At 40.4% G+C, this 24,857-nt stretch overlaps 1 protein-coding gene across 1 annotated transcript in view; it reads right to left on the bottom strand.

Moving 5' to 3' along the window:
* The window catches only part of GRIN2B (glutamate ionotropic receptor NMDA type subunit 2B), a 409,044-nt gene that overhangs the window by 22,592 nt on the left and 361,595 nt on the right, over window positions 1-24,857 (bottom strand). The window contains exons 12-14 of the mRNA XM_036237023.1: window positions 6,586-6,746; window positions 4,592-4,779; window positions 1,879-2,117 (exon numbers count right to left, since the gene is read on the bottom strand). Of these exons, the coding sequence (XP_036092916.1) occupies window positions 1,879-2,117; window positions 4,592-4,779; window positions 6,586-6,746 (588 nt within the window). The remainder of the gene's footprint in view (window positions 1-1,878; window positions 2,118-4,591; window positions 4,780-6,585; window positions 6,747-24,857) is intronic.

The raw sequence follows: 24,857 nt of genomic DNA, 5'->3' as shown, positions 1-24,857 counted from the left end.
GCACAGGGGAGCTCAGTGGCTCACAATTGTCACTCTTTTCTAGCTCTGACAAATTTTGAGCAGCTTTTAGAATTTTGATCACCAAATAACAGCCGAGCAGTTCTCTTCTTGAGCCAAGCGTGAACCAAATTCACAGAGAGAATTAGGAAGCCCTGGGGTCAGAAAAGGATTTTTGTCCTGCTGGGCCCTGCACTGTGGGATGGAAGAGCTGGGGCAGATATCAAATACTAAAGAGGAATACATAATTCCCTTGTTGAATTCTCTCACTTATTCTCTTTAGCTCCTGGTTTCCTTCTTGTACCGTCTGTACCGTCTCACTCACTTAATTTTATCATAAACAATTAACATCTTAACACATTAGTATTGATTGAGAACTCCCTGTGAATAGGGGCTTAAAGAACAGCAGCAGTCCAGGAGTGGGAATGGGTTGGGTTCAAATCTAAGGTCAAGCCAGCCTCCTGCTAATATCTTGCTCCCTGCCTTGAAAGGTGGACAAATATAGAACTTTCTCCCTGACAAGGGAAGGTATTTGAAGAGGAGGCTCTTTGAATTGTGTTTTTAAAACAAAGGGGATTAATTTGGAAAGGGAAGTTGTCCCAGTGGATGGAGATGAGAGGAGAGAAGGTTAGGAAGGAGAATGGCAGCTAAATAGCAAACAAGAAGGTTTAGATGAGGTAAGCCTCACTGTCCCAGAAGACAGCAACGAGATAGAAGATCTTCAGGTAAGATTACTCTACTCTCTTTCCCAGGCCCCCTTTCTAAATCTTCTGGATTAGTGCCGGGAGAAAATGCCAAACATTTTGCTTCTGTAGGCACTGATTATGTCTAAGGGCTATGATTTCTACTATAGGTCCCCGGCTCCCGCTGTTTCTGCCATCACCCTATGTGGGACCTTAGAGAAGGGTCACCCAAGGAAAAAATATGACTCAGGGGCTATGCTTCTATGTTACTCAACACCCTGAATCAACTAATAGCCAGAGAGGAAATTATTCTCTATCACTAAAATACTACATAAAAATGATCAAAAGGTAGACGATTTAATGAGAAATTCATTTTCTTACATAACTCCATTTGAGCCAAAGTAGTTCATATCTGAAATCCAGAATTCCATTCTAAAAGGACATTTGAGTTCACTTCTCATGAATGAGTCCCATAACTTAATTAACAAAATCAAAAGACTCCTCCCTCCTTTTTTCACTCTTCCTTATAACCTTCTGTTCATATTCAAAACTGTTCTGAATCCTTACTTTGGGCCAGAAATGTAGAAGAAACCTAAATAAAGAACAACTTTAGAGTTATACTTTCTTCCAATTAAGGAAGTTTCTAGAATGTAAATTTCTTATGGGTCAGGACTTTTTTCTGAAGGTTCTGTTAAGTTCTTTAACTCCCTATAATTCACACATGGTTAAAACACAGAGTGGAATAATGAAACAATAGTATAACTCTGTATGTTAGAACAAGAGAGAGATATTACATTTCACTATTTAAATAAAAATGTGAATTTTAGAAAGGTGATGTGATTTAGAAATGTTATTTTTAAAAAAGGATTCAATAATTAATATAGCCTATATAGAATTAATTAATGGTGATGAAAAGCATTTGCTAAAAGGTCAGATTTTTTATTTTGATAGTTCTTATTGAGAACCAAATGCTCCCAACCCCACACAGAAAGCTGTTTCTTGAAGGAAAAATACCATTGCCTATGTTTTGAGCCACTTGAAATTATATCACCCTACCCTTGGGGAAATATATATGATGTGGCTTCTTGCTTTAGCAGCATAAGGCTGGAGCGAGTGCCCTGCTGGGTCTCTCTGCTTTGCACAGTGCTGGACGAAGCCGTCCTTCATAGGCCCCAGGCACCCGCATCAAAGCACTTACTCTGCTGATGGAGAAGACCATGCCAGGCTTGCCAGAACAGACACCCATAAAGCAATGCCGGAACTGCCAGTAGAAAAGGTGCTCGCAAATGAAGGTGATGAGGCTGAGAGCCATGGCTGCACCCAACATGTAGAAGACGCCCGCCATGTTGTCAATGTCCAGCTGGCTGCTCATGACCTCATTCTTCTCATTGTGGCAAATGCCAGTGAGCCAGAGGGCTTCCAGCTCTTCCATCTCCCCTGGAGACGGGGCAGAAAGGAGAATAGGTAAAGAAAGAAGAGAGGAGAGGAGAAGAGGAAAGGAGACATAATGGGTATTAGGAAGAGAGAGAAAAACATAAGAAAGAGACAGAGACATAAAGAAAGAAAATTAATAAAGTTAACAGTAATTTTATTAACAACAATAAAAAGTAATTCATCAATGTATTCTACAGGTGTTCAATGAGAACTTAATGTGGGTACTGCAGATAATACAAAGATATGAGACATTACATCTCTGCCTTCCATTATCTATCCAGTGTAAACTACTATATAAATAATTGATATGATAAGCTATATGCAGGTAACAAGAGTTGAAATTAGAGTAATTTTGTGTGTGTGTGTGGAGGGGGGGGGGTGGCCGGGGATTTTCATGTGGGAGCCAGGACTTAGAGGTGGACATGGTAAATGGGTGAATTTTAATTTATACTGTATGAAAAGGCACTCCAGGGAGCAGAAATAGCATAATCGATGGGAGGAAGGTGAGAAATCACAAGGCTTGTTTAGGGAAAAGCATGCAGAACAGTTCAAACAGAATTATAGTAGGCAAAGGAAGATGAATAAAAAAGGTTGAGGCAAAATCACTAAGGGCTTGAGCACCAGACTAAGCACTTAGCACTTCACTTTGTAGAAAGTGAGGAATAACGTCATCAAACAAGTGATTCAGAAAATTGCTCTTAAAAAGATGAACAAAGCAGACTGGGTTGGGGGAAGAGAGACAGAGATCAACGGAGAGATGATTGACTGATTCCATAGGAGCCCTCAGACTTACTGGTCTCTTATGTAGAGGAAAATATAAAGGGGAGTAAATATGAATAAAAGAAGACCACTAAATTCAGATGTGCTTCCTTTTAATACTGCTTAAGGGACCTTTGATAATCTCAATTCATGTCAGGTTTTAATAATCTTGATTCATGTCACTAGTTACTAGGATTTAGAAATCTTAGACAAAAGGAAAACAAACAAACAAACAAACCACGTGCCCTCGAATGCATCCAATTCTAGACGAGTAAAATTCTGAAAATCTCTAGTTCTAGCAGTCCTAGTTTGGTTTCAAATTTGAACTTTGCATAGTCTGACTAGAGCTTTGGCCACCTTTATAAATCATCTCTACTTCTGCTCTTCCTCAGAGACAGAGCTCTGTTATTGTCTTTAAGTGACAGCTACTTAAAAATCACAGAAGCTCTTATACCAAAATGTCTGGTTAACACTCCAGCCACAATGACCTCCTCTTTCCAATGTTAATCATTTCACTTTTTACTCACTTCTTTGATCAAACTGTGATTTTCCTAACTAGTGAAGCAACTGACTCCACCTGGAGTCTGAAATTCCAGCTGTACTCTTCTGACTCTTATCCCTAGGAGGACAGATTCTGCAGAGGTAATTTAGAGAACTGCTTAGCTGATGGCCTGTGGGGCCAAGTAGAGTCAAGTTGCTCATCCCTAACTGGATTAGCTTCTGCGAGGCTAACAGGAAAAGGAGGTACATTGAAAAACAAAATGAAAAGAGAAGCAGGAGATATGCTATAATGAAATAGGAGATGAGATTTTCTGAAGGCAGGTTGGCTGAGTGTCACTGGGGAATATTTTATGATGTCAGCCTCTGAGGACCTGAGCCTTGCCTCCTACTTCTTCCAGCTGAAAGAGCAAGATGGAAGAGAAAGAGGGAAGAATGAGTAGATGGCCACAAATTGATTATTTTTCTGCCCTTTCTCTGGGCACATAAAAAGCAGGGACCTTTCCAAAGTTCCATCTACTTTGGCCACATGTAAGATGTCTGTTCAGAACATCTAATACCAACCTCTCTTTATTCCTGAAGGTTTGATGATGGCCTGCAATCCTGAAACACACCTCCTTCACCAACTACTTTAATCCTCTGTCTCATCTTTCGCCCTATCATGTGTTGAATTGAGACCTTCCTTAAATTCATATGTTGAAGTCCTAACCCCCAGTTCCTTGGGGGTGACTGTATTTGGAAATAGGGTCACTGCAGATATAATTAGTTAAGATGAAGCCATTCTGGAATAGAGTGGGGCCCTAATCCAATGTAACTGGTGTCGTTAAAAAAGGGGAAAATTGGACACATACAAAGGGGAAACATGCACACGGGGAGAGGCCACCTGGACATGGAAGTAGAGATGGGGTAAGGCATCTAGCAGTTCTAGTTTGGTCGAGGAACGCTCAAGGTCGCCAGCAAACCACCATGCGCTAGGGAAGAGGAATTGAACAGATTCTCCCTTGCAGCCCTCAGGAGAAACCAATGAACATTTCGATCTTGAATTTCTGGACTCCATAACTATAGGACAATATATTTCCATTATTTAAGCCGCTTCATTTGTGGTACTTTGTTATGGCTGGAAATGCAGGGGTTAGAGGAATGGAAAGGGAGGAGGTGCCGATGTTTTGGACTGGCTAGCAGAAGAGGCCAAGTAGGCACTTTCCCTTTCTTTAACTTACCATCTCCGAAGAGCTGCAGGATAGCGAGGTCCACCTGGCGCTTCCACCCAGAATCTTTTTGGATGGCAATGCCGTAACCAGTGGAAGCAAAGACCTTTCCACTGCCAATGGTCACCAGCTTGCAGCCTTCATCTCTGCCTGCCATGTAGTTCAGCACTGCCGCATCATAGATGAAAGCATCCAGTTTCCTGTGCGAGAAAGAAGCAAACAAACCAAATCCAGTGGAAGAATTTTAGTACCAAACTACCTATGGGGCCATTAATATGAAGCAGTAAGGTTCCAGCAAACTATGGGAGAACTGGGTCAAAGGAAGGCTCAAGTTGGAACTCAGCCAGAATCTAAAACCTAAATCCCAGGCTGTTCTTTATGTGATTTCAAGTCGAAGGAGTTCTTTCCCTCCCACTGGGAATGATGAGAATGTAAGTTGGGCCTGAAGCCATCTCATAAGCTGTGTCTGAAAAGGAGAGGAAGTAAAAAGGAATCAATAAAAATAATAACAGAAATAATGAAAAGTAACCATCACAATGATAACAACAAATAGCATGGGTTAGATTTATATAACATTTTTCATTTCTCAGTTCATTACAGTCCGGAGTGGGGATAAGTGTAGGTGTATGTGCTTCAATAGACATGCAATGCTATTTTAGTGGTCAGAAAGGTTTCAATATTCTGCTTTTCAGCACAAGGAAAAATGAGTAGTTGAGGCGGCGGCAGCACAGGCTTGTGTTAAGACCAAATGGGTGAGACTACAAGAGTATGTAACATAGAACTTGGATCTCTTAAACCCCTAAACATATATAAGAACCTGATTTTATATATTGTGCTTTACAAGAAGAGAATATGTAGGGAAGTGAGTAAGACTAGGGGTAAGGGCGGGAAGGCATAAATCGATATTTAAAACCAACTTTCAAGCACATCAGAGGTAGTGGAAGGAATTCAGACATAACCATATGGGTAACAGAGATGTCTGCAAAACGGAAAGGAATGCATCATCCCCTTCATTTGTATCAGTCAAGTTAGCTTTATCCCTCCTCAAGAAAAAATAAGCCCTTTCTGGTATAAAAAAAAAGAATATATTTCAAAAGGTCCATGAGTACCCTATAGAACCAAAAACCAAAGCTCTAATATGACTGATAAATGAGAAGTACTAAAGGCCAGACTACCCAATGTAGTTGTACCCTCAAGCTCAAATTCCATCTTCTAAAAACTGCAGTGGCTTCATGGTGATAACACAGAGTCTTATTATAACACACCTAAATACTTAAATAACAGTATTTTAGGTAACCATGCTCTTCTAGAACGGAAGCCACTAGGAGGTCCAAGTGCTGCTCCTTATACAACACAGGAAATCAGCTACAAGACCCCTGTACCCCCAAATCCAAACAGCTATCATGCTCAACTGTCTGTCTTATTTGTCAGCTGTGGCTTCTGGAGGCCAAATGAATAAAGAGATCAATGTGCCTGGGATTACGCAAGCAATATATTCGCAGTTCACAAGCTCCTTTTAATAAACAAATTCTTTCTAGAGTAAGAGCTGAATCAAAGAATGCCAATAAAAGCTGGAATGGAAGACCAGTAAACATATTTTTATTGTTTGTTGTCTAAAAAATTTTACCCTTTTCTTCTTTTATTTCTCCCTTGTCCATAAAATACCAGTATTATCATTTTCACCTTAGTCAACAGGTCTTTATTTCATGCATAACACATGAACCTTACCGTTGACTCATCCTTTCTGCTTTTACATCTATTTAATTCCTATTTCATAGTTACATTAATGTAAGCAGAATATAATTTGTAAAAAAAAAAAAAGTACATTGAAGTAAATAACAGCATAGGGATCTTTGTGCATTGGCCTGAATTATAGTGTCAAATTTAACTTGGAAATTTTTTGCTGTAACTCTGTATGGCACTCAAGCACAGTACATCTGATTCAATGTATGCGTAATAAATATGACAAACATATCGAAGACTCTGAGCTTGGAAGCAGTTCTTACCCTGTTTTCAGAGACAGCAATGCATCATCTACACCCCTCTGGTTGAACTTTCCCATGTAGGAATGCATTTCTGCGTAGTTATTGCGAATATTCCTCTCTGTGCTGCCATTGGGCACAGTCCCAAAGCGAAAAGGGGGTGAGAAGTCATTAGGTCTCTGGAACTGGAGAGATAGTAGGAGAGCGAAAGAAAGAGAGAGAAGAGAGAAAGAAAATGCTTCAGAAAATGTGAAGAGATATTAAGTTAGCATTAGTGGATTTATAATGGAACAAACCCAACTGTAGTTCACCAAATACATTAGCCCTCTCTGAGGAGCAGCAATTGCTGTCAGAAAGTGGACTTCGGTTCAACTCAATTTAATACATATTGTTGAGAGTATTCTATTTGCCTAACCCTGACTTTAATCTATAAACCTTGTGTGTTCCATTTATATACACTGCACAATACCAGTGATGACGGAAACATGCTGTTAGCTTAACTGCGGTGGGCTAGTCACCTTTATTTCTGAAAATTGTGTACAATCTGCTTCTAAGCCTCTTAATTTAGGGGCCTAAATACATTGTCATTGCACTATTAAGGCTACAAGGCCTTAGCGAGGTGAGCTATATCTTACTCCTGAAAATAATTTACTGGGTATCAAATATGTTTTGTAAAGAAATTTTCTCTTGACCTTCCCTGATGCATGTTAAAGTTATTTATTTATCCTACATGAGTTGTGGGATAAATTTTAAAATCAAATACAGTTTTAATTATGTTCCTTCCCTTGCTTAAGAACCGAGAGTTGCTCTCTAGTGCCTATCATAATAAAGTGAAATCTCTTGGATTTTCACCCCTATGACATCAGCTTTATTTCTGGCTGTTGCTCTGCAATGACTAAGTCTGTGCGTTTGCTCCCTGAGCACACAATTTTTTCATTTGTACCTTCATAGTCTCATATAGTCTGTCCCCTCAGCACGAACTCACCTTTATCTCTAGGCTAATACATGTCTTTCATTTCAAAATGTAACTCAAAGCAATTTCTCAGGAAACCTTCCATGAGTTCCTCCTTCCATTAAGTTTATTCAAAAGTGACCCATCAGTACTCAGTTGTTTTTGGATCACTGTAATTCATACTAAAAATTCAATAACTCTCTAAATGAGCTGGCTAAGTTATGAGAGCTAGTTTCTGACATAGTCACTAAGAATTTAAACCCCAGGTTGAAACAGATGTAGATTGATGACCTTCTCTGCCACTTACTACTGTGTGACCTTAGGCAAGTAACATGAACTCTCTGTGCATCATTTCCTCATTTGTAAGACAGACAATGAAGTCTAGTTTTCAAGATTGTTGAGGATTAAACCATATAATAGATAAGATGTTCTTCACACAGCACTTTGCACACAGTAAGTTCCCAATAAATGGGCTCAGTAAATGTTTATTTTATAATTTTTAATTCATTTCTATATTCTATGTTCCCTAGTACACTTCATGCTCTTTAAGCTTCTCACTCTAATAGTATAGAAATAAACAGACAGAATACGACCTGAGTATCTCTGCTATGCCTTGGCATATTAAAGACGACATAGATATTTAAAAGCCTTCTTGGTTTTAAAACTATACCATTTACTTTGGAGATGCATTTGAAAATCTTACCTGCCAAGACAGGAGTGCTCTAAACCTTTGGAGTAGTTTAGGCTTTGAGCCATTCTCCTTTCTCCTTCTTTGGACTCAAGAAGCTAACTCAAGAGCTTCTCAGAATAGGGGGGGGGAGGTTCATGGACCACAAAATGTCACAGTACCAGGAAACATAAGTGTGATCTTAATTGCTCAGAGTTGGCCATGGTTAAAAGCAGAGTTACGCAGTGGTATTAGGCAATCTGAACTGCATCGAAGACCACTACTTTCTAACTTAAAAAGATCCCAGTTTAATTTACTACAGTGGTTTTTGGCATTAAGAGTTTTCGTGTAATTATTTTTCAAAGAGTTGTGATTTTTAAGTGAATGAATACACTATAAAAAGAATCAAAGAATTTTTGAAGTTGGATGGAAATGAAGAAACTAAGACCAAAAGAGGAAAAATAGTTTGCTCAATGTCACACAGTGGCAGTGATGGCTAACATTATCAGGGATCAGTTGGCTTAATTAATAGTACTCCTCGCTGTCTCCAGCAGATAGCAAGTTTAAAGAGACCAGGGATATGCTTTATTGGGAGGGACAGATACCAGAACGCTATGTCTATCACTGTCAATTATAACACTTCACGTGTTTGAAAAAGGTATCCTCCAAGTCGAAAGTAGAGTAGATACTGTGGCAGGCAGCAGCGATATAACCAAATAATTGTTCTTTAATCAGCAATTCCCTTTTTCCCAGGACAATGACAGCCAATGCTCACAACTAAAATACTCTAGGGCCCAAAGTAGTCTCTGAAACATCAGCAAAATTTGAAATCATTTCTAAAACAATTCTGGTCTAATTTATTCTATTCTATTTTTTTTTTTTTTTTGAAAATTTGGAATCCGTGTAAGGTACATAGAATAATTTTTGATAATCCAAATGGAATCTGATCCCCAGAGTGCCTCATTTCCTGATGAAGCTAGATTATGGAAAGTTTCTATACTACTCTTTAGTAATTCTGAATTTGAAGTTATGTTTAGATTTCTAGATGTTATTTTACAACAATATCCCCGAATAAATAAAAACTAGAGAAATGATATAGGACCTCGAATAGACAAGAAAACTTTAAAAAGGAAGGACTTATACTGCCTGACTTCAAGTCTTATTATAGTACATAACAGTGTGGTATTTGCATATAAATAGTAGAGATCATCATAAGAGAATAAAGTGCCCCCGAACAGACCAACACATGTATGTTGCAAAGGAATTCAGTGGAGATAGGATGGTCAACGATTAGATATATCCATATGCAAAAAGAGAACTTCATTCTATACTTCGAAAGATATAGAAATTAACTCAAAGTGGATTGTATACCTAAATATAAATCCTAAAATTATAACATCTCTAGGAGAAAAATCTTTGTAACCTTGAGTTAGGCAAAGATTTCTTGGATACAACAACAAAAGCATGATCCATAGGGGAAAAAAAGATAAACTGGACTTCATCAAATTAAGAACTTCTCTGTGAAAGATAGGACCATGAAAAGACAAGCCACAGACTAGAAGAAAATATTTTAAAATAAATTAAAGCTATTTAAAAACTAAAGGAATTAAATAAGAAAATAGCAAGACTCCGACAGATAAAGCACCTTCCATAAGAAAACAATCGGAGAAACCAGTCAGCACTGGAAGAATGAGAAGACACGGTCCTGTGGAAAGCACTGGTCTTGGAGGTAGACAATTGGGGTTTGAATCCCAGCTCTGTCTCAAACCAGCTGTGCAAACACACGCAAGTTATTTAATCTATGGAGCCCCATTTTCATGGAAGTATTTTTAATGATTAATAAGATAATACATAGGAAAACACTTAACACAATATGTGGTACATGGTGGATTTGGAAAATTATTAACTGCTTTTATAAGGATGAAGTTCTAATATCTAAAATTCTCCTATGTTAGGCAATGTTCCCTAAGATTGAAAACTTGTGTCCTCTTAATTTGTTCCTTAAACTGGGCTGGTCTGGGTGCCAAGAGTCAGCCAAAGCAGAGGCAGAAGTAGAAGTGAGCTCGCCTTTTCTTTTGAAAATTCTTGTCTTGGCTCGGTGCGGTTTACATAAAATACAGATTTTAAAAAATAATATTCCAAATACCTAGATGCTTCCAATAGATGCCCTGTAATAAAACTCCCCCCCAAATCGTGGGTCATTATATACAGCACTTCTTTAACCTGAGAGGCAATCAATGCTCTCTGGGGTTTTGGGAAGCAGTAAAATTTAGTACTGTCAAGAAACAGAATTTCTAAAATCTACTTAACAAGGAGGACCCCAAGAAAAATTTTCTTAAAAAAATTAAATATCCAATACACAAAGGAGACCAGCATTGGATTAAAAGCTCAGTCTGATTTTAAAGTAGGGAATTTTATACAGTACTTCTTATTAGTCACCTTTGGTCGTCATAGGGCTTTCTTAAATTTGGAATCTTTTTCCAGGGTTACTTAGATTAGGATTACAAAAACATAGATTTTGATAGGGACATAACAACGCAAAAAGGAAAGAAACTTAGTGACCAGTCCCATTTTACAAAGGAGGAAACTGAAGCCCTAAAGAGGCCAAGTAAGTTGTTCAAGGCCACGTTGTGCAGTAGGACTTGACCCCAAAGAACTGAGCCATTCTAGCAAGCTCGAATGCTAGCAGACCAGTCCTATTCCTATTTACTGGTGAGGGAAGCCACACACCATAAGTGGGTTTACCTGGTGAGGGTATCCTTCCTTTTTTAGCATTATCTAAGGCCGACTCCCCCACCCCCTCTGGATTCAACATGTGGCTTTCGGCAATTACTGTAAGCACACCTTTGTGCAAGGGACGAAACAATGCCAGAATGTTTAGAGAAATGTAATCTCACTCGATCCTTCTGGAGAGCGGCAGGGAATCAGAATTCAGCCCTCTGAGCTGTTCAGAGCATCATCTCAGCCCCCACCTTAATGACCTCAAAGTGAATTAGTCTTAGCAGTCATATAAGGAACAAAGTGACAGAAGGCCGGGAGTAAAGGCTCCTGCCCTCACCCAAAGATGATCAGACTGGAGGGCTCTGGACTGCTATGGCTGCCACCTTCCCAACAGAGAGCCTCTATACAGCCTGTTGCAGAGAGAAAGGGAAGAAGTCAGGGAAGTGGGGATCTGGTCCATTTCATTTAATTTAATAAATAAATATGCAAACTAATTTTCCTATATATAAGACATTGTTAATTCGACACCTATGTATGTGCTGGGAATAACTCATATTATCTCCTTTAACTATAATAATTAAAATGCATTAATTCACTTGGCAAATATTTACCAAGCATCTATTAGTATAGAGGGCTGTATTAGGAACTGAGGATACAAAGATGAAAAAAAAAAAAATCGGAATCTGTTTTCAAGAAGTTTCCATACCAGAGAGTCAGAGATATAAGTATTCATTCAATTTTTCATTCACTTATTTTTTCATTCATTCATTAGCCCATTCATTTATTCCTTCATTTGTGCAGAAATCCAGCAAGTATCCATTGGCATCTAGCATGTGTAGATACTCTCCTGGCTGCTGGGGATGCAGCATTATAGAATAATAAGATCTTGCCTTCAAAGTGTTTACATTGTAAAGAAGGGAGCAGATAATAAGAGGTTTTTTTTTGTTTTTTTTTTAATTTAATGTAGTGGACTAAAGTCAGCCACATATTCTTTGCTACTCCTTGCATCAAAAGTTGAAGTCCGTGTCCCCTCGCCTTGATTCTGACCTGGCCTTGGTGCCTTGTTTGACCAATAGAATGTATAGAAGTAACACTCTGGGACGTCTAAGGCTCAGTCATAGGAGGCTTTACAGTTTCTACCTGGGTCCCTTGGAACTTCACTCCAAGGGTAGCAGTCTATACTCTAACAAGTCCAACAACCCCAAGGCCACCATGCTGGAACTGCTACATGGAGCTGATTCTGTCTATAGTCCCAGCGGAGCTCTGCCTTCCAGCTATTCCAGCTGGGGCACTAGGTATTAGAGTAAAGAAAGCCATCTTGGACCCTTCAGCCCAGCCCAGCCACCAGATGAATACTGACTGACTTCAGCTGATGCCATGTGAAGCAGAAGAATGATCCCACCCAGTTTTGCCCAAATATCTGACCCACAAAATTGTGAAATACAATGAAATGGTTGTTTTAAGCCACTAAGTGTTGCGGTAGTTTGTAGTGCAGCAATAGATAACTGGAACACAGATGATTTCAAATAGTGAAAATGAAGTGCTATGAAGAAATGGAAACAGCTGTTACATAGGATAGAGAGTGATAGGTAGGAAGACAAGTTTAGACTCGCTGTCCTGAAAAGGACTTTCTGGGAAGGCGGCATTTGTACAGAAACCTAAATAACGAGAAGGAACTGGGCATGTGTATCAGGCCCGAGGAACAGCAAACACAAAGGCCTGGTAAAGGGGAAGGTTGGTGTGGCTGGGGTGCAATGAACCATGGGATGGGAACTATGGAGCAATGTGCCCAGTTGGCAGTGTGCGCACGGAGCAGAGGGAGCTGTCCTGAACAGCGTCGCAGAGGCTGTGGCACCGAGGCTAAGATGTGGAAGAAGAGTTTTCCAATTAGACAAGAGGCGCAAAGGGGCGTCTAGATGCAGACAAGGGCCTGTGCAAAGATGGGACAGTGAGAGGGCCTGGGCATGATCAGAGATGAGAGCTGATGACTGCAAGAGCCTAACAGATAAGGCTGTTGAAGAGGGAGGCAGAGCCTGGATCACAAAGGGAGTTGGTTTCTGTGCAGAGGAGTTTAGTCTTCATGCTAGAAAGGATGAGAAACAGCAGGGCCTCTGGAGCCAAACTTCCTGAGAACAAATCCCAGCTTTGCAGCTTGGTAGCAACTCACTTAACTTCTCTGTGCTCCAGTTTCCCCATTTATACAACAGGGCTAATAATAGTGCCTACCTAATAAAGTTCATAGTATTCAACCAGTTAACCTGGGCAAAGTGATAGCACAGTACCTGACGCATGACAAATATACTCTGTATTAGTTATTCTTGCTATCATTATTATTACTGTCGTCATCATCATTATCAGAAGCAACTGAAGAATTCCGGCAGAGTGTCAAGACTGGGTTTTTGTGTTAGAAAGAGCCTGGAGGTGTCAGAATGACGACCAGGTTAGAAGGAGTAAGGTAGAGAGAAAGGAGCTGAGGAGCTGATGATGGTTTAGGCACTGGAATTGGGTGGAGGGGATAAGGAGGAACAGAATCATCATCAGATACTGTCCCTACCTCTCAAGAATATGAAAGATGGTATGTGCACAATTAGGTAAAATACAAGGCTACAGAGGTGTGTACCAGTGCCACCGAAATCCCAAAGGTTAAGGCTGCAACCAGCCTGGTTTCTTGGAAGGCTTCCTGAAGGAGGCTGGATTTAAGCTGGCAGGGAGGAGGGGCTGAATTTGGAAGGGTAGAGATGAGGAGTGAACATCAGTTCACATTAGAAGAACCCCTCTGCTTTAAGACTCCTCCTCCAACACTGCGTAGTTTCCATGGTGAGTGAGGAAACATATTCGCAGAGAAGTCTTTGAGGCCATGATACCAGAAGAAACTGCAGTTTCTGAAAACAAAAGAAAAACTCTCCTAAATGTTAATGGCACCCAGACTTTTGTGCTGACCACCAGACAAAGCCATCTCCTGCTCAGCTGTCACCAGGTCCTAATGAGGTTAACTAGAGTTAGATCTTGTGAATGATACCACACAAATGAAAGCAGCTCTACTAAAATGCAGAGGAAGGTGAGGAAATGCCTTCTTGAGTAGTTGGCTGCTCTGAGAAACAGCTCTCCTCATTCAGCAAAAGTCTGATCGGCACATGCAGATTAGGACAAACAGCACTGTGACCTTGCAGAGACAGATATTGTATATCCTTTTTGCAGGGTCCATCCTCATGAGACAAGGAATCTGGGGGCTTTTGTCTTTAAAGCTTGACAATGTAACACATAAATATTCATTCCATTACTCCTGCTTTTACATTTGAATCACAAAAAGAATCAATGCCCAAATGCCATGAGCTCTCCAAGGCTCCCGAGAGAAAAGGTGGGAATGTTTAGGATGCAAAAGTGGCTTCCAGCCTGTGCTACAGATTATGAGGGGGTGGCAGAACCTCAGAATTCTGAAGCGACCACTATTTTTTTACCCACCCAACACCCTTACCACCAGGACTCTCTGTTTTCATAGTACTTTTTTTTTTTTTTTTTTACTGACTTAATTGTTTTTATGTACATTTCTATGAAGTTGTTATTTTATTCATTCATTTAAATTGTGGTAAAATATACATAAAATTTATCATTTTAAATATTTTTAAGTGTACAGTTTGGTAGCATTAAGTACATTCACATTGCTGTGCAACTATTATCACTATTCATCTCCAGTATTTTTGTCTTTCCCAACTGAAACTATGTGTCTATTAAATACTAAATCTCCATCAGTTCTATGAATTGTAAGCATGTATAGAATCTTGTAACCACCACCACAATCAGGATATAGAACAATTCCATCATCCCCAAAACTTTCTTGTGCTACTCCTTCGTAGCCACCCTTCCCTCATCTTGAACCTCTGGCAACCATCGATCAGTTCTTTATCCCTACAGTTTGCATTTTCCAGAATGTCATATAAATGGAATTATACAGTATGTGACCTTTTGAGATGGGCTTTTTCATTTATAATGCCTTTGAGATGCATCCATGCTCTGCATGTAACTGTAGCCTTTCAAAAAAATTATTATTGCTGAGTAGAATTCCATTGTATGGATGCATCAGTTGTTTATTTGCCCGTGGAAGGACATCTGGGTTACTTTCAGTTTGGAATAATTATGAATAGAGCAGCTATAACATTCATGTACCTGTTTCTGTGTGAACATAAATTTTCATTTCTTTAAGGTGAAATGTCCAGGAGTGGTAGTGCTCTGTCATATGTCCCCCACCATCTCCCCAAAGTGCATCACATTTTGCGCTTCTTTCTTTCTAGATCTTGCCAATTTCCCCATGAACAATAAAGTAAGTACAGCCACTATTATTATCTTATTATTCTGTCTGCCACTCAGTCCCCATATTAATATCCTACAGCCTAACTAGGATGAAATAGGTATGTCTGTGTGACTTCAGGCTCTGAGTAATATCTGGAGGAGGTGGCCAGAGAAAGTAGTCTCCGTCCTCTCCCACCATGATCCCTTCCTTGTTTGCCCAAAGGGGGAAAAAGGTCAGGTGAGGACACACAAAAAAAACAGACTTTCTGAAGGCAGGATCTTCTTTACCGTCCCATGGCCGTAAATGCTCAGGACAGATAGCTGAAAGGAGTTAGTCTGTGCTTAGTAGCAAGGGTAATTTAATGATAGAACAGCAAGTAAACACACAAGTTATGGGCTCAAAAATTCTAAGTTCAAATCTGAGCTTCATTTATGAACTGAGTGACTTAAGAAACTTTAAAACCGAATTTCAACAATGTTCCAAGAGGGGAAATAAGGTATAGCATTCATTACAAACCCTCCATTTTAAAATCTGGGGCCCAGGGTAGGCACCCAGAACCCTACACGTGGGACAACTTGGCTGTGGACTGAGATAGATTAGAAAGTCAGACTCTTCACTTTCATGAAAGCTATAATTGGGGATGGAGGTGAGAGAAAAAATAATTATTTTTACATTTCATTATACATTATTAATTGGAAAGAATATTGTTCAAATTCATTCAGAGTAGGTGGCTAAATTGTGATAACAATAACAATACAGAATGTAATCAGAAGATATAGGTATAAAATAAAATTGCCGAAATGAACTCAGTTCCCTTCCTGGACCCCTGCAGAACCTGATGCTATTTTGCTAGTGCCAGAAAGTGAGTTAGCATACAGCAAGCACTCAACACCTTATTTGTTTCTGCTCTATTTGGTCTTATTATTAATACTAGTGCTATGACTGCCCACAGTGGCAAAGACATCTAAGTTTCCACTTGATTGTAAGAAGCCTGGTAAGTATGTCTTTATGACTTTGGATGCTGTGCTGCTGGGGTAGGAGCCCCTTGCCTCTCTGAGCTCAGTGTGGAGCTGGGGTTCCTGTGCCAGGCTCTGGAGGGGAGGAGGTGATGGAGGGAATGGAATTCCTTCTACTCCTGTCACTACCCCTCCTGTTGTGGCTAAAACAAGAGGTTGTAGAAAACAAAACACCAGTTCTTTAGATTCCTGAATTTTAGTTAATTATCAGTTCTATTCCTAATAAAGCAATTGTTTCTTTTGTATTTTACAAAATTCAGATATGTAGGCCTTAATAAATATTTCCTAAAATCAGATAGTGGTATTACCATTCATGCTACCTAGCTGAGGTTTGGTCCCTGAGCTAGAGAACAGAGCAAACGGGTTTATTTCTGTATTAACTTTATTATGGCATAACCTGTACCCTGAGGTCTTAGGTGTTCAGGAAAGTCCTGTTTTTGGCCATAACATAGCATCATCAAATACACATTTACTGGCCATAATCCATGCATAAGTCAATGAGCTCTGAAATAATTATCTAAAATGAAATGAGACAACAGACCCAATTCCTATGGACAGTTCAGTTGGAAATAATGATAATATAATGACAATAGCAGCTAACATTTCTATATTAATGTACCACACAATTTACATATAGTAAAGCATTAATCTTCCCATCAATCCTATACAAAGTAGGTATTATGATCCCCATTTAACAGAGAAGGAAACTGATGCATAGAGAGGTTAAGTAATTTGAACAAGGCCATAGAGCTAGAAATTAACAGAACAAGGATTCAAATGCAGGGTCCTTACACTTTACTGTAAAATACACCACAGAGTTCTATACACATAGAACAGATAGATGCTCAGCAAACATATGTAGAATAGAAAAATCCTATGGCTAAATAAGTATGCCAAGTTCCAAATGGGATGTGAGGCAAGTAAAGGCAATAGAAGCCTATAGGGAATGGGCATCATCACGAGAGGACTGTGATGGAGATGCCACGGAGAGGAAGCTGAAGCAGGGCTGCCTCCTTCAGACTGCGGAGGATTGATTATACAGGCAGAAGTGTGGGCGGGGCACTGGGGCAAGAGGCGTGGCATGAACAAAGACGCAGAGGGACCCGAGCCCTGTGTCTTAACCGGAAGTTGAAAAGAATGTTCGTACATGTGAATACGGAACACGGCTGGTGCATAGAGAGAAACCAGACCATAGAGCACACCGAATGGTCAGGCTGGCGAAAGACGCAATGTGCAGGCCCAACACTCAGGTGTCGTTATCCGGCTCAGGCGTAAGGCTTGAAAAGAGGGAGCAGGGACATTCACTGGAGAAATGACTAAGGCTCTGGCCTATGTTCAGGGAAATATACTGGGAGGAATATATGAAAAAGACATCGAAATGGAAGCCTTTGCAAAATCCAGTTCAGAAGAAGGGAGGGGAGGAAGTGGTAGAGTCGAGCTCATCCCCACCACCTCGTCTTCTGCCACCGTCCCTCTCCCGCCCCTCAGCAGCCACAGTGGCCTCCTCGCAGCTCCTAGGAGACCCCAGGCAAACTCCTACCCTAGCCTGAGCTTCTCTCTGCTTGGAAAGCCCCAGCTAAGCATCGCTCCCTCACTAGCTTCAGGTCAGACTTGATGGTCTTCTCACCGAGGCCGTCCCTGACTACCCCAATTCAAACTGCAACTCCTGCCAACACTCATTATCTCCCTTCTCTGCTTTATTTTTCTCTGCAGCAGTTAACACCTTCTAATATTACATATAATTGCCTTTTCAATTTAATTTCTGCCCCCCACCTCCTTTAGAATGCAAGTGATAAGAAGGATTTTGTCTGTTTTGATCACTGCTGTCTCTCTAGCATCTAGAACAGTACCTGGCAGTTAGAGGCTCTTATTATGAATGAATGAATGAATGAATGAATGAATGAATGAATTGAATAGCATAAATATGGATACATTTATTATACTAAAAATAATTCAAAGTACCCTCCTTACTGGTTAATGCATTATCACACAACACACAGTTGAGCATGAATATTTTTCATATCTAGTGCTATTCTGGCACCCCTGGTGACTAAGGAGTTAATATATCCTCATGCCAGCTGAGGACATCTTTCCTGGCACATTCTCCATTTTCCTTTTGAAAAATATATCAGATTTGAGATCCCACAAGAGCTTGTCAAATTTAGGACTTGACAAAGCATATGAATATTTCTTTGGCACCAAAAATATGACAGAGTTGGAGATAATTATAATAACATGGAGATGGAGCGAAACAGAGGCATAAGGACTAAGGCATTTGCGTTTTATCCTTAAGTCATCCTGTGCGTTATAGGTGGCCTTGGTTGTGCTCCCTCAACCTACTCTTAGCTGAGGCTGTTACAAAGATGTGTGACCACCATTCACTCCACTCCACCTCACAGGCCAACCTGTGAGAATGTAGCGATGGTTGCAGATATTTTATAAAAGCCATGGGTGCTAAGCAAGGAGAACTGGCCCTGAAAGATTTTAAGTAAGGGGTAAAACTGGATTCACCATGGAAACCGGGATTCCAGAGCTTCACTAGAAGCCCCAGCAGCTCATATATAGTTTTGGGGAGAATAATGAAGGTTCCCACCAGGGTTTCCATATGCAAGGTGCCCCAGTGAATCAAGGGGGTGCTCTAGTTGTTAGCATAATAACCTGCGGTTCCTACAACAGAAGCAGTATCTTCAGAGTCATGAAGCCAAAGTCGACTAGTTGACAAAGGTCTGCACCCGGCAGGGCCGAGGGCAAGTGAGGATCTGGAGCTGGGGGGCGAGGGGGGGGGAGCATGTCAGGGCGACAGGCACACCTCTGCTTTCCTGGCAATCGATCACATCAGTCAATTCCATACTGAGAAATGGAAATGCCAGCATGCGCGTACATGGTCACATTGCGACCCATTTACAGCACAGCAGAACAACTTGCTTTGGTCAATAAAGTCAGCCCTATGCGGGGGCACTCCAGTTTACAGAATGTCAGCACAGGAGGGAGCCTTAGGGACCCTACCGAGCATACTGAAGCCCTTTCTGGGGTTCACAATGGACCCTCACAGGAGAGGGCTCTGACAAGTCCTTTGAGAAAGAAACTTACCTTGACACAGTGTTTTCCTGAACAAATTTTGCCATGGAATTTTTTTTTAAAGATTATCCATTATGTCTCCCAGAACACTTGTAGACTGTGAAACAGAGGTTGAGAAAAGCTGATCGAATGAATTCCTCACTGTACAGAGCAGGAAGCAGAGGCTTGGGCGGTTCATTAGGCATCTAAGACCAAACAGCCATTCCCTATTCCTGCCCCATCCATCCCCTCCTTTGACTGGTCACCACACACATACTGAGTATCCACTTGGCACCGAGCACTGTACCAGAGTCAACAGCATGAGAAGGCAGATGTTTCCACGCCCCAGTCCTTTAGGGACTGTGAAAGTCCAGTGCGCCTAAGTTATCCTTAATGAGACTCCAGTTAACAATGCTAACACAATTATTACAAGATAACTGTTACAAAAGTAGAAGATCAATAACCACATCAGTAGAGGAATGGCATTAAATTTTTCTATCGGACTGAGGGTTAAGTCTCTTTTACTTTCACCCTTTCTGTTGCAAATCGTTCTCAACTACATTAATTCACATTCGTCTTTAGGGTTACCCTTCATGCAGACATATTCAATGAGCACCTGCTATGCATCATGATACTGGGATGTGGACACTACACCAGAATTTAAATACAAAAGATCACAGATGGTTTAAGAGATTGTGCTTGTTTTGTCATCATTTATATCTGAAAGTGGAAAGTGGCACTGTGATAGTTATTTCAGGGTTGGCTACCTCTTGTTAGATGAGTGATCGGGAAGTAGAAAGTACTCAGTGAACAACTGGCTGGCAGAGAAGCTGAGACCTCGCATTCAGAGGGCAGGGCAGGCTTAGAGCACAGACACACAGAGGGGCCTACTGTAGTCTTCTCATACATGAGGTGAGGAGCAATCAAGGGTTTCAAAGAAATCAAGTATCTTGCCAAAGAAGTCCTGAAATTACTTTATAATTTAAGATCTGATAAGCCATAACAGTAGTACAGTTGGAGACTCCACTTATTCAGTATTCTTTTTAAATATCCGCTCTAAGATTTAGATGATTTCAGATGAGCAAATTTTATCTGAGACTATAAGTGTCAAATATTTCTTATCTATATTGCCTTCTCTCCCCCCTGACTCTCAACTACTAGTTATGAAACTATCTCCCACTGTTTCTCGAATTCAAATGGCTAATGAAGTATTGGCTTATACTACGAACACTATGATACAACTGTCTTCTCATCCATTCATTTATTCATTCAGGATTCATTAATTCATTCTTTAACAAATATTTGAGCACCTACCTATGTTTGCTAAACTCTGTTATAGTTACTGTGGATGCATCAGTAAACAAGGACAAAAATTCTTGCCCTCATAGAGGATAGTCTTGTAGGAAAGCCAAATAAACATTGTAAATATGTTAAATATTAGTATGTCACACCATATAACATGATTCCCATTAATGCAAAAAAAGAGAAAGACAGGGAGGGATAAAGCAATTTTAGAGCCTCTTCCAGATTTGAGACAGGATGCTTATCTGGTGGCCCGCCCTACAGATGTCTTGAGCTTAGACTGTCTTTCAGGGACACAATGACCCTGTTCCCTGAAAACTCTTATCTCTAACAACATACCACCTGTAAGTGCCTCCCCCTTTGCAACTAGGCCCACTAGCTTGGTCTGATGTGAATTTTCAGAGGAATAACTTCAAGTGTGCGTCAGATAAACATATTAAAATTTATTTTGCCACTTAAATCTCAAAGTATGTTACATCTCAGGCTTGGAAAAGAAACCTATTCTAGAATAAGCTAATGGGTTGCAGGGATAAAATTACTGGCAGGAGAGCTTGCCTATAAATTGCAACATATATTTGGGTAAATAATCCAGATGAATCCATGTCACACTTTTATTTTTAAAATCCTTGTCTGGGTGGACGTAATTAGAGGGAAATATGCACACTGATGGGGATAGTTTCTCAGCGACCTAGCAGGAAGTTATTCAAAGGTTTCCTTAGTGAGCTCTATGATGATTCTTTTCAGATGGCAGGCCACTGGGTCCTTTGAATGGTTCCAAGTGTGTATGTCATGTTCCCTTTATAAAATTCTTTTATAAAGTCCAAAGGAGTAGTCAATTAACAGAAAGAGGAAAAGTCTCTATCCAATGCCAAAGTAAGATGGAAAGAAAGAAGTTTCTCTTTATCAAATACGAGGCCTCTGTGACCAGGCAGGTGGAAGGGTAGACATGATCAGCTTGAGTTGGGAGTGTGGGTTAACTTACAAAATATACAGGGAAAGGTCTCATTTTCTTTAATAACTTAGATGACAGGATAGAAAACTTGCTCTTGAAATTGCTTATGACACTAAGTTGGATTGGATGGCCGGCCATCTGGGAAACAAAATTAAACATCAAAACAAAAAGTCTAGCATGATGAAAGAGGATATTAAAAGGATGAAGTTCAATTAGGAAGCATACAAAGTAACTCTCACAGGATGTAAACCACGGTGCCTCAGAGTAAGAAGGGACAGGAACTGACTTTTGTCAAAGGCACGGTCAAAAAGATGGTGGAGCCCTATGGACCATAAGCTGTATGAGTTGACAACGATGGGAAGGGAAGAGCGATGTGGCAGGTTTCGAGAAGGACGTGGTCAGGCTCTTGGATGTGCCAGTGGGAGGGCTTTGTGTTCACTGTGTTCTCTCTTCCGTAACTTACGAAACTCACTACTAAAATTTGAGAAGGTTCAGAAAATGATTAAAGGAGAGGGAACAAGTCTTATGGAAAAAGTTTAAAAGACAGGGTTTATTTAACTCTGAAAAAAGCACCCAAGAAAATTCCTCAGTCACTGTACTTGCCGTTTTATGTTTAAAGAACCATTTAACTGCCTGTCTCCCTCACTGGACCAGGAGACGAGACTTTTTCAGCACATCTCCAACACCACCCAGGGACGGCTTCCATGAGTTTCAGGACATATCTGTACTGAAACCATATTAATGGTTTATTAGAAATTCAAATTTAAGCGGGTGCTGAATCTGGCAACCCTACTCACAGGGTAACTAGTCACCATCCAATAAATAGTTGAATTAGTTGCTATTATGTACTAGGTATTATGCTAAGTGCAGAGAATACCAAATTTTAAATGAAAAGTTAGGCAGATGATACAAAGAACAGTGGAGAGGGGCAGGACTCTGCCAGGAGACAGAATCCAGGTTGAACAAGGGGCTTACAAAGTGTAGGAGGCGGTACTGGGGAGACCCTTGGAGATAAAGAAGCAGAAATGGATCTTTCTAATTCCAGGGCCTCTAGGCCTTAGCTATGAATAGTGTGGCCTTAGCTATGAATAGTGTGGCAGCCTCTAGGTTTCCTGAGATAAACTATGTGGTTGGACTCTGAGCTCAGGGCTGACAAAAAGGTTAGTTATCATGTGCTTGCACAGAGCTGTTCTGATCTTCCTATCCCCTGTCCCAATAAATGGTTTATGGTGGCTATTTGGGGTCTATCTGCTGAATGAATAAATGAAGAGAGTAGGTAGTGAGCCTGGAAACCAGTGAAACTACTTATTAAGATAACACCGTTACATTATATTTGTGTCATACAGATACATAGGTAAGGTGCATTAATATAGAACGCATTAAGTAGGAATTGACCAGTAGAGACCCTAAATGAAATGGAGGGGGAGGAGAGAGTTCCCTGAGCTGGGAACTGAGAGAAGGGGGGCTTCCAGGGCTGAATGCAGTAGGTCTCAGGTTCTCCTAAGCTCACATCTAACTTGACATTCTGAGAATTTCAAGGTCATTGGGGAGCCTCGATATTTCCTTCATTAATGAACAAGTTATGATGGAGTAGCAACTATTTATGATAATTAGAACATATTTTCTACTGCTAAATAAACTAGTCAACATGGGTATTAATGATAAATTTAGGAATGTTATAAATTCTCTAGTTTTGTCAATAATTTGCAGCAAAGCTAAAGCTCTTTTCTAAGTCTCCAAGAGAGCTTCAGGTAGGAGCAGTTAGGTTTATTTATTTTTTTTTTTTCTAAAAGGACAGGTAATTCTTTGGCAATACAGACCATACAAGCAGGGAAGACCTAATTTTGTAATCTGCCCTCCATGAAAGAAACTTAGGGAGAGGCAGGAGTCAAATGCAAATATATTTGAAGTAACTTTTCTATCAGAGTGATGAGTGACAGATACAGATTTAGGAATGTTCAGACTCTTAGCCTGCACCTAGGAGAATGCTAAGTGCTTTCTGTCAAAAGGATACGGATGGTTGCAAAGAGGTACCAGATACTTGTTGCTCATAGCAGATAACCTTCTTCCAGCATCCTTGAATTCAGAGCTATTTTCTGGGAGTCTCAGCACTGCAGAGAGACTTCTCCATTTTCCCTTGCACACCTTTCCAGCCCTGACATATTTATATTACTTGTCCTCCACTCCCAACCCCTTTACCTAGAATCTCATTGAAATAGGGAAGTGCACAGAGCAGAGAGGGTTGCGGGAGGACTGTATGTGGGCTCTAGAGTGAATTAGTAGCAGTAGTTTTTCTATGGCTTTCAAAGTACATGCTAATAATCACAAGCTGGAAACAGCATGGACTTTGTGAGATGGACTTAGGTGCAAACCCTGGGTCTGTAGAAAGATCTGAGCCTTAACATTTAATGAAGGATTAGTATGCGTGGGGCACTGTTCTAAGCACTTTATAGGCATTATAAGTCTTTAATCAGCACAACAGCTATAATGTAAGAAACACTTTTATCTCCGTTTTAGTTTTATAACTAGAAAACTGAGGCACCAGAGGGGTTTAGGAACTCAGCCACAGCACATACTTGAAAAGGGTTGAGTCTTAAGTTTTCGCTTCTGTAAAACAGAAGTAGCATTTGCCTAAAATGTTTGGAAGGAGAAGTAAATGAGACAAAGAATGTAAATCATCTAGCTCAGGGAATGCCACTCGTGATCACTGATGACTGGTCCACTCTCTGAGAGCGTAACCATTGATGTGGTTTTGTATAGTGATTACCATGGATGATGGCCATGGCTCTTAACACTGCAAAAGAACACAGCATACAAAGGCTAATTTATTTTTAGCTTTGGAAATGCAGTTTTTAATAGGCAGCCTCCAACCTATGAACGTGTTGTCCTCAAGTTCATTTATAAATCAGCTGTTCAGAAAAAGAAATACATTCCCCCCGAGAAACAATTCTGTAAACGGTTAGCTCATTAAAGGCAATTTAATCCAGGCAGAACTTTCATGTTAATATTATTAGTTTATGTTCTGGAAATATTCATTCACATAACATGCTTCTATTATGTAGCAGGCACTGTCCCAGGAGCTGAATAGACAGTTATTGAAGCCAGGTCTGTTGTCTCAAGGAGCTTACAGTGCAGTGAAGGAAATGGGCTTTGATCAGTGACTCTAGTGGAGGGTGAAAAAGGTGGGTTCTGGCTGTCGTAGGCATGCAGAGGTGGGGTATCAGGGGATTGGAGAAGGGCAGGAGGTGGGTGATGAAGTCCTGCAGGAAAGCAGAAGAATTTCCTAGCTTGTGGTCAGGGCTAGGGGACCTCGCACTTCACTTTCGATGTTCATACCTCGC

The sequence above is a fragment of the Rousettus aegyptiacus genome, unplaced genomic scaffold (assembly GCF_014176215.1).
Source record: "Rousettus aegyptiacus isolate mRouAeg1 unplaced genomic scaffold, mRouAeg1.p scaffold_m13_p_2, whole genome shotgun sequence".
Taxonomy (NCBI): domain Eukaryota; kingdom Metazoa; phylum Chordata; class Mammalia; order Chiroptera; family Pteropodidae; genus Rousettus; species Rousettus aegyptiacus.
This window is presented reverse-complemented; position numbering and strand designations above follow the sequence as displayed.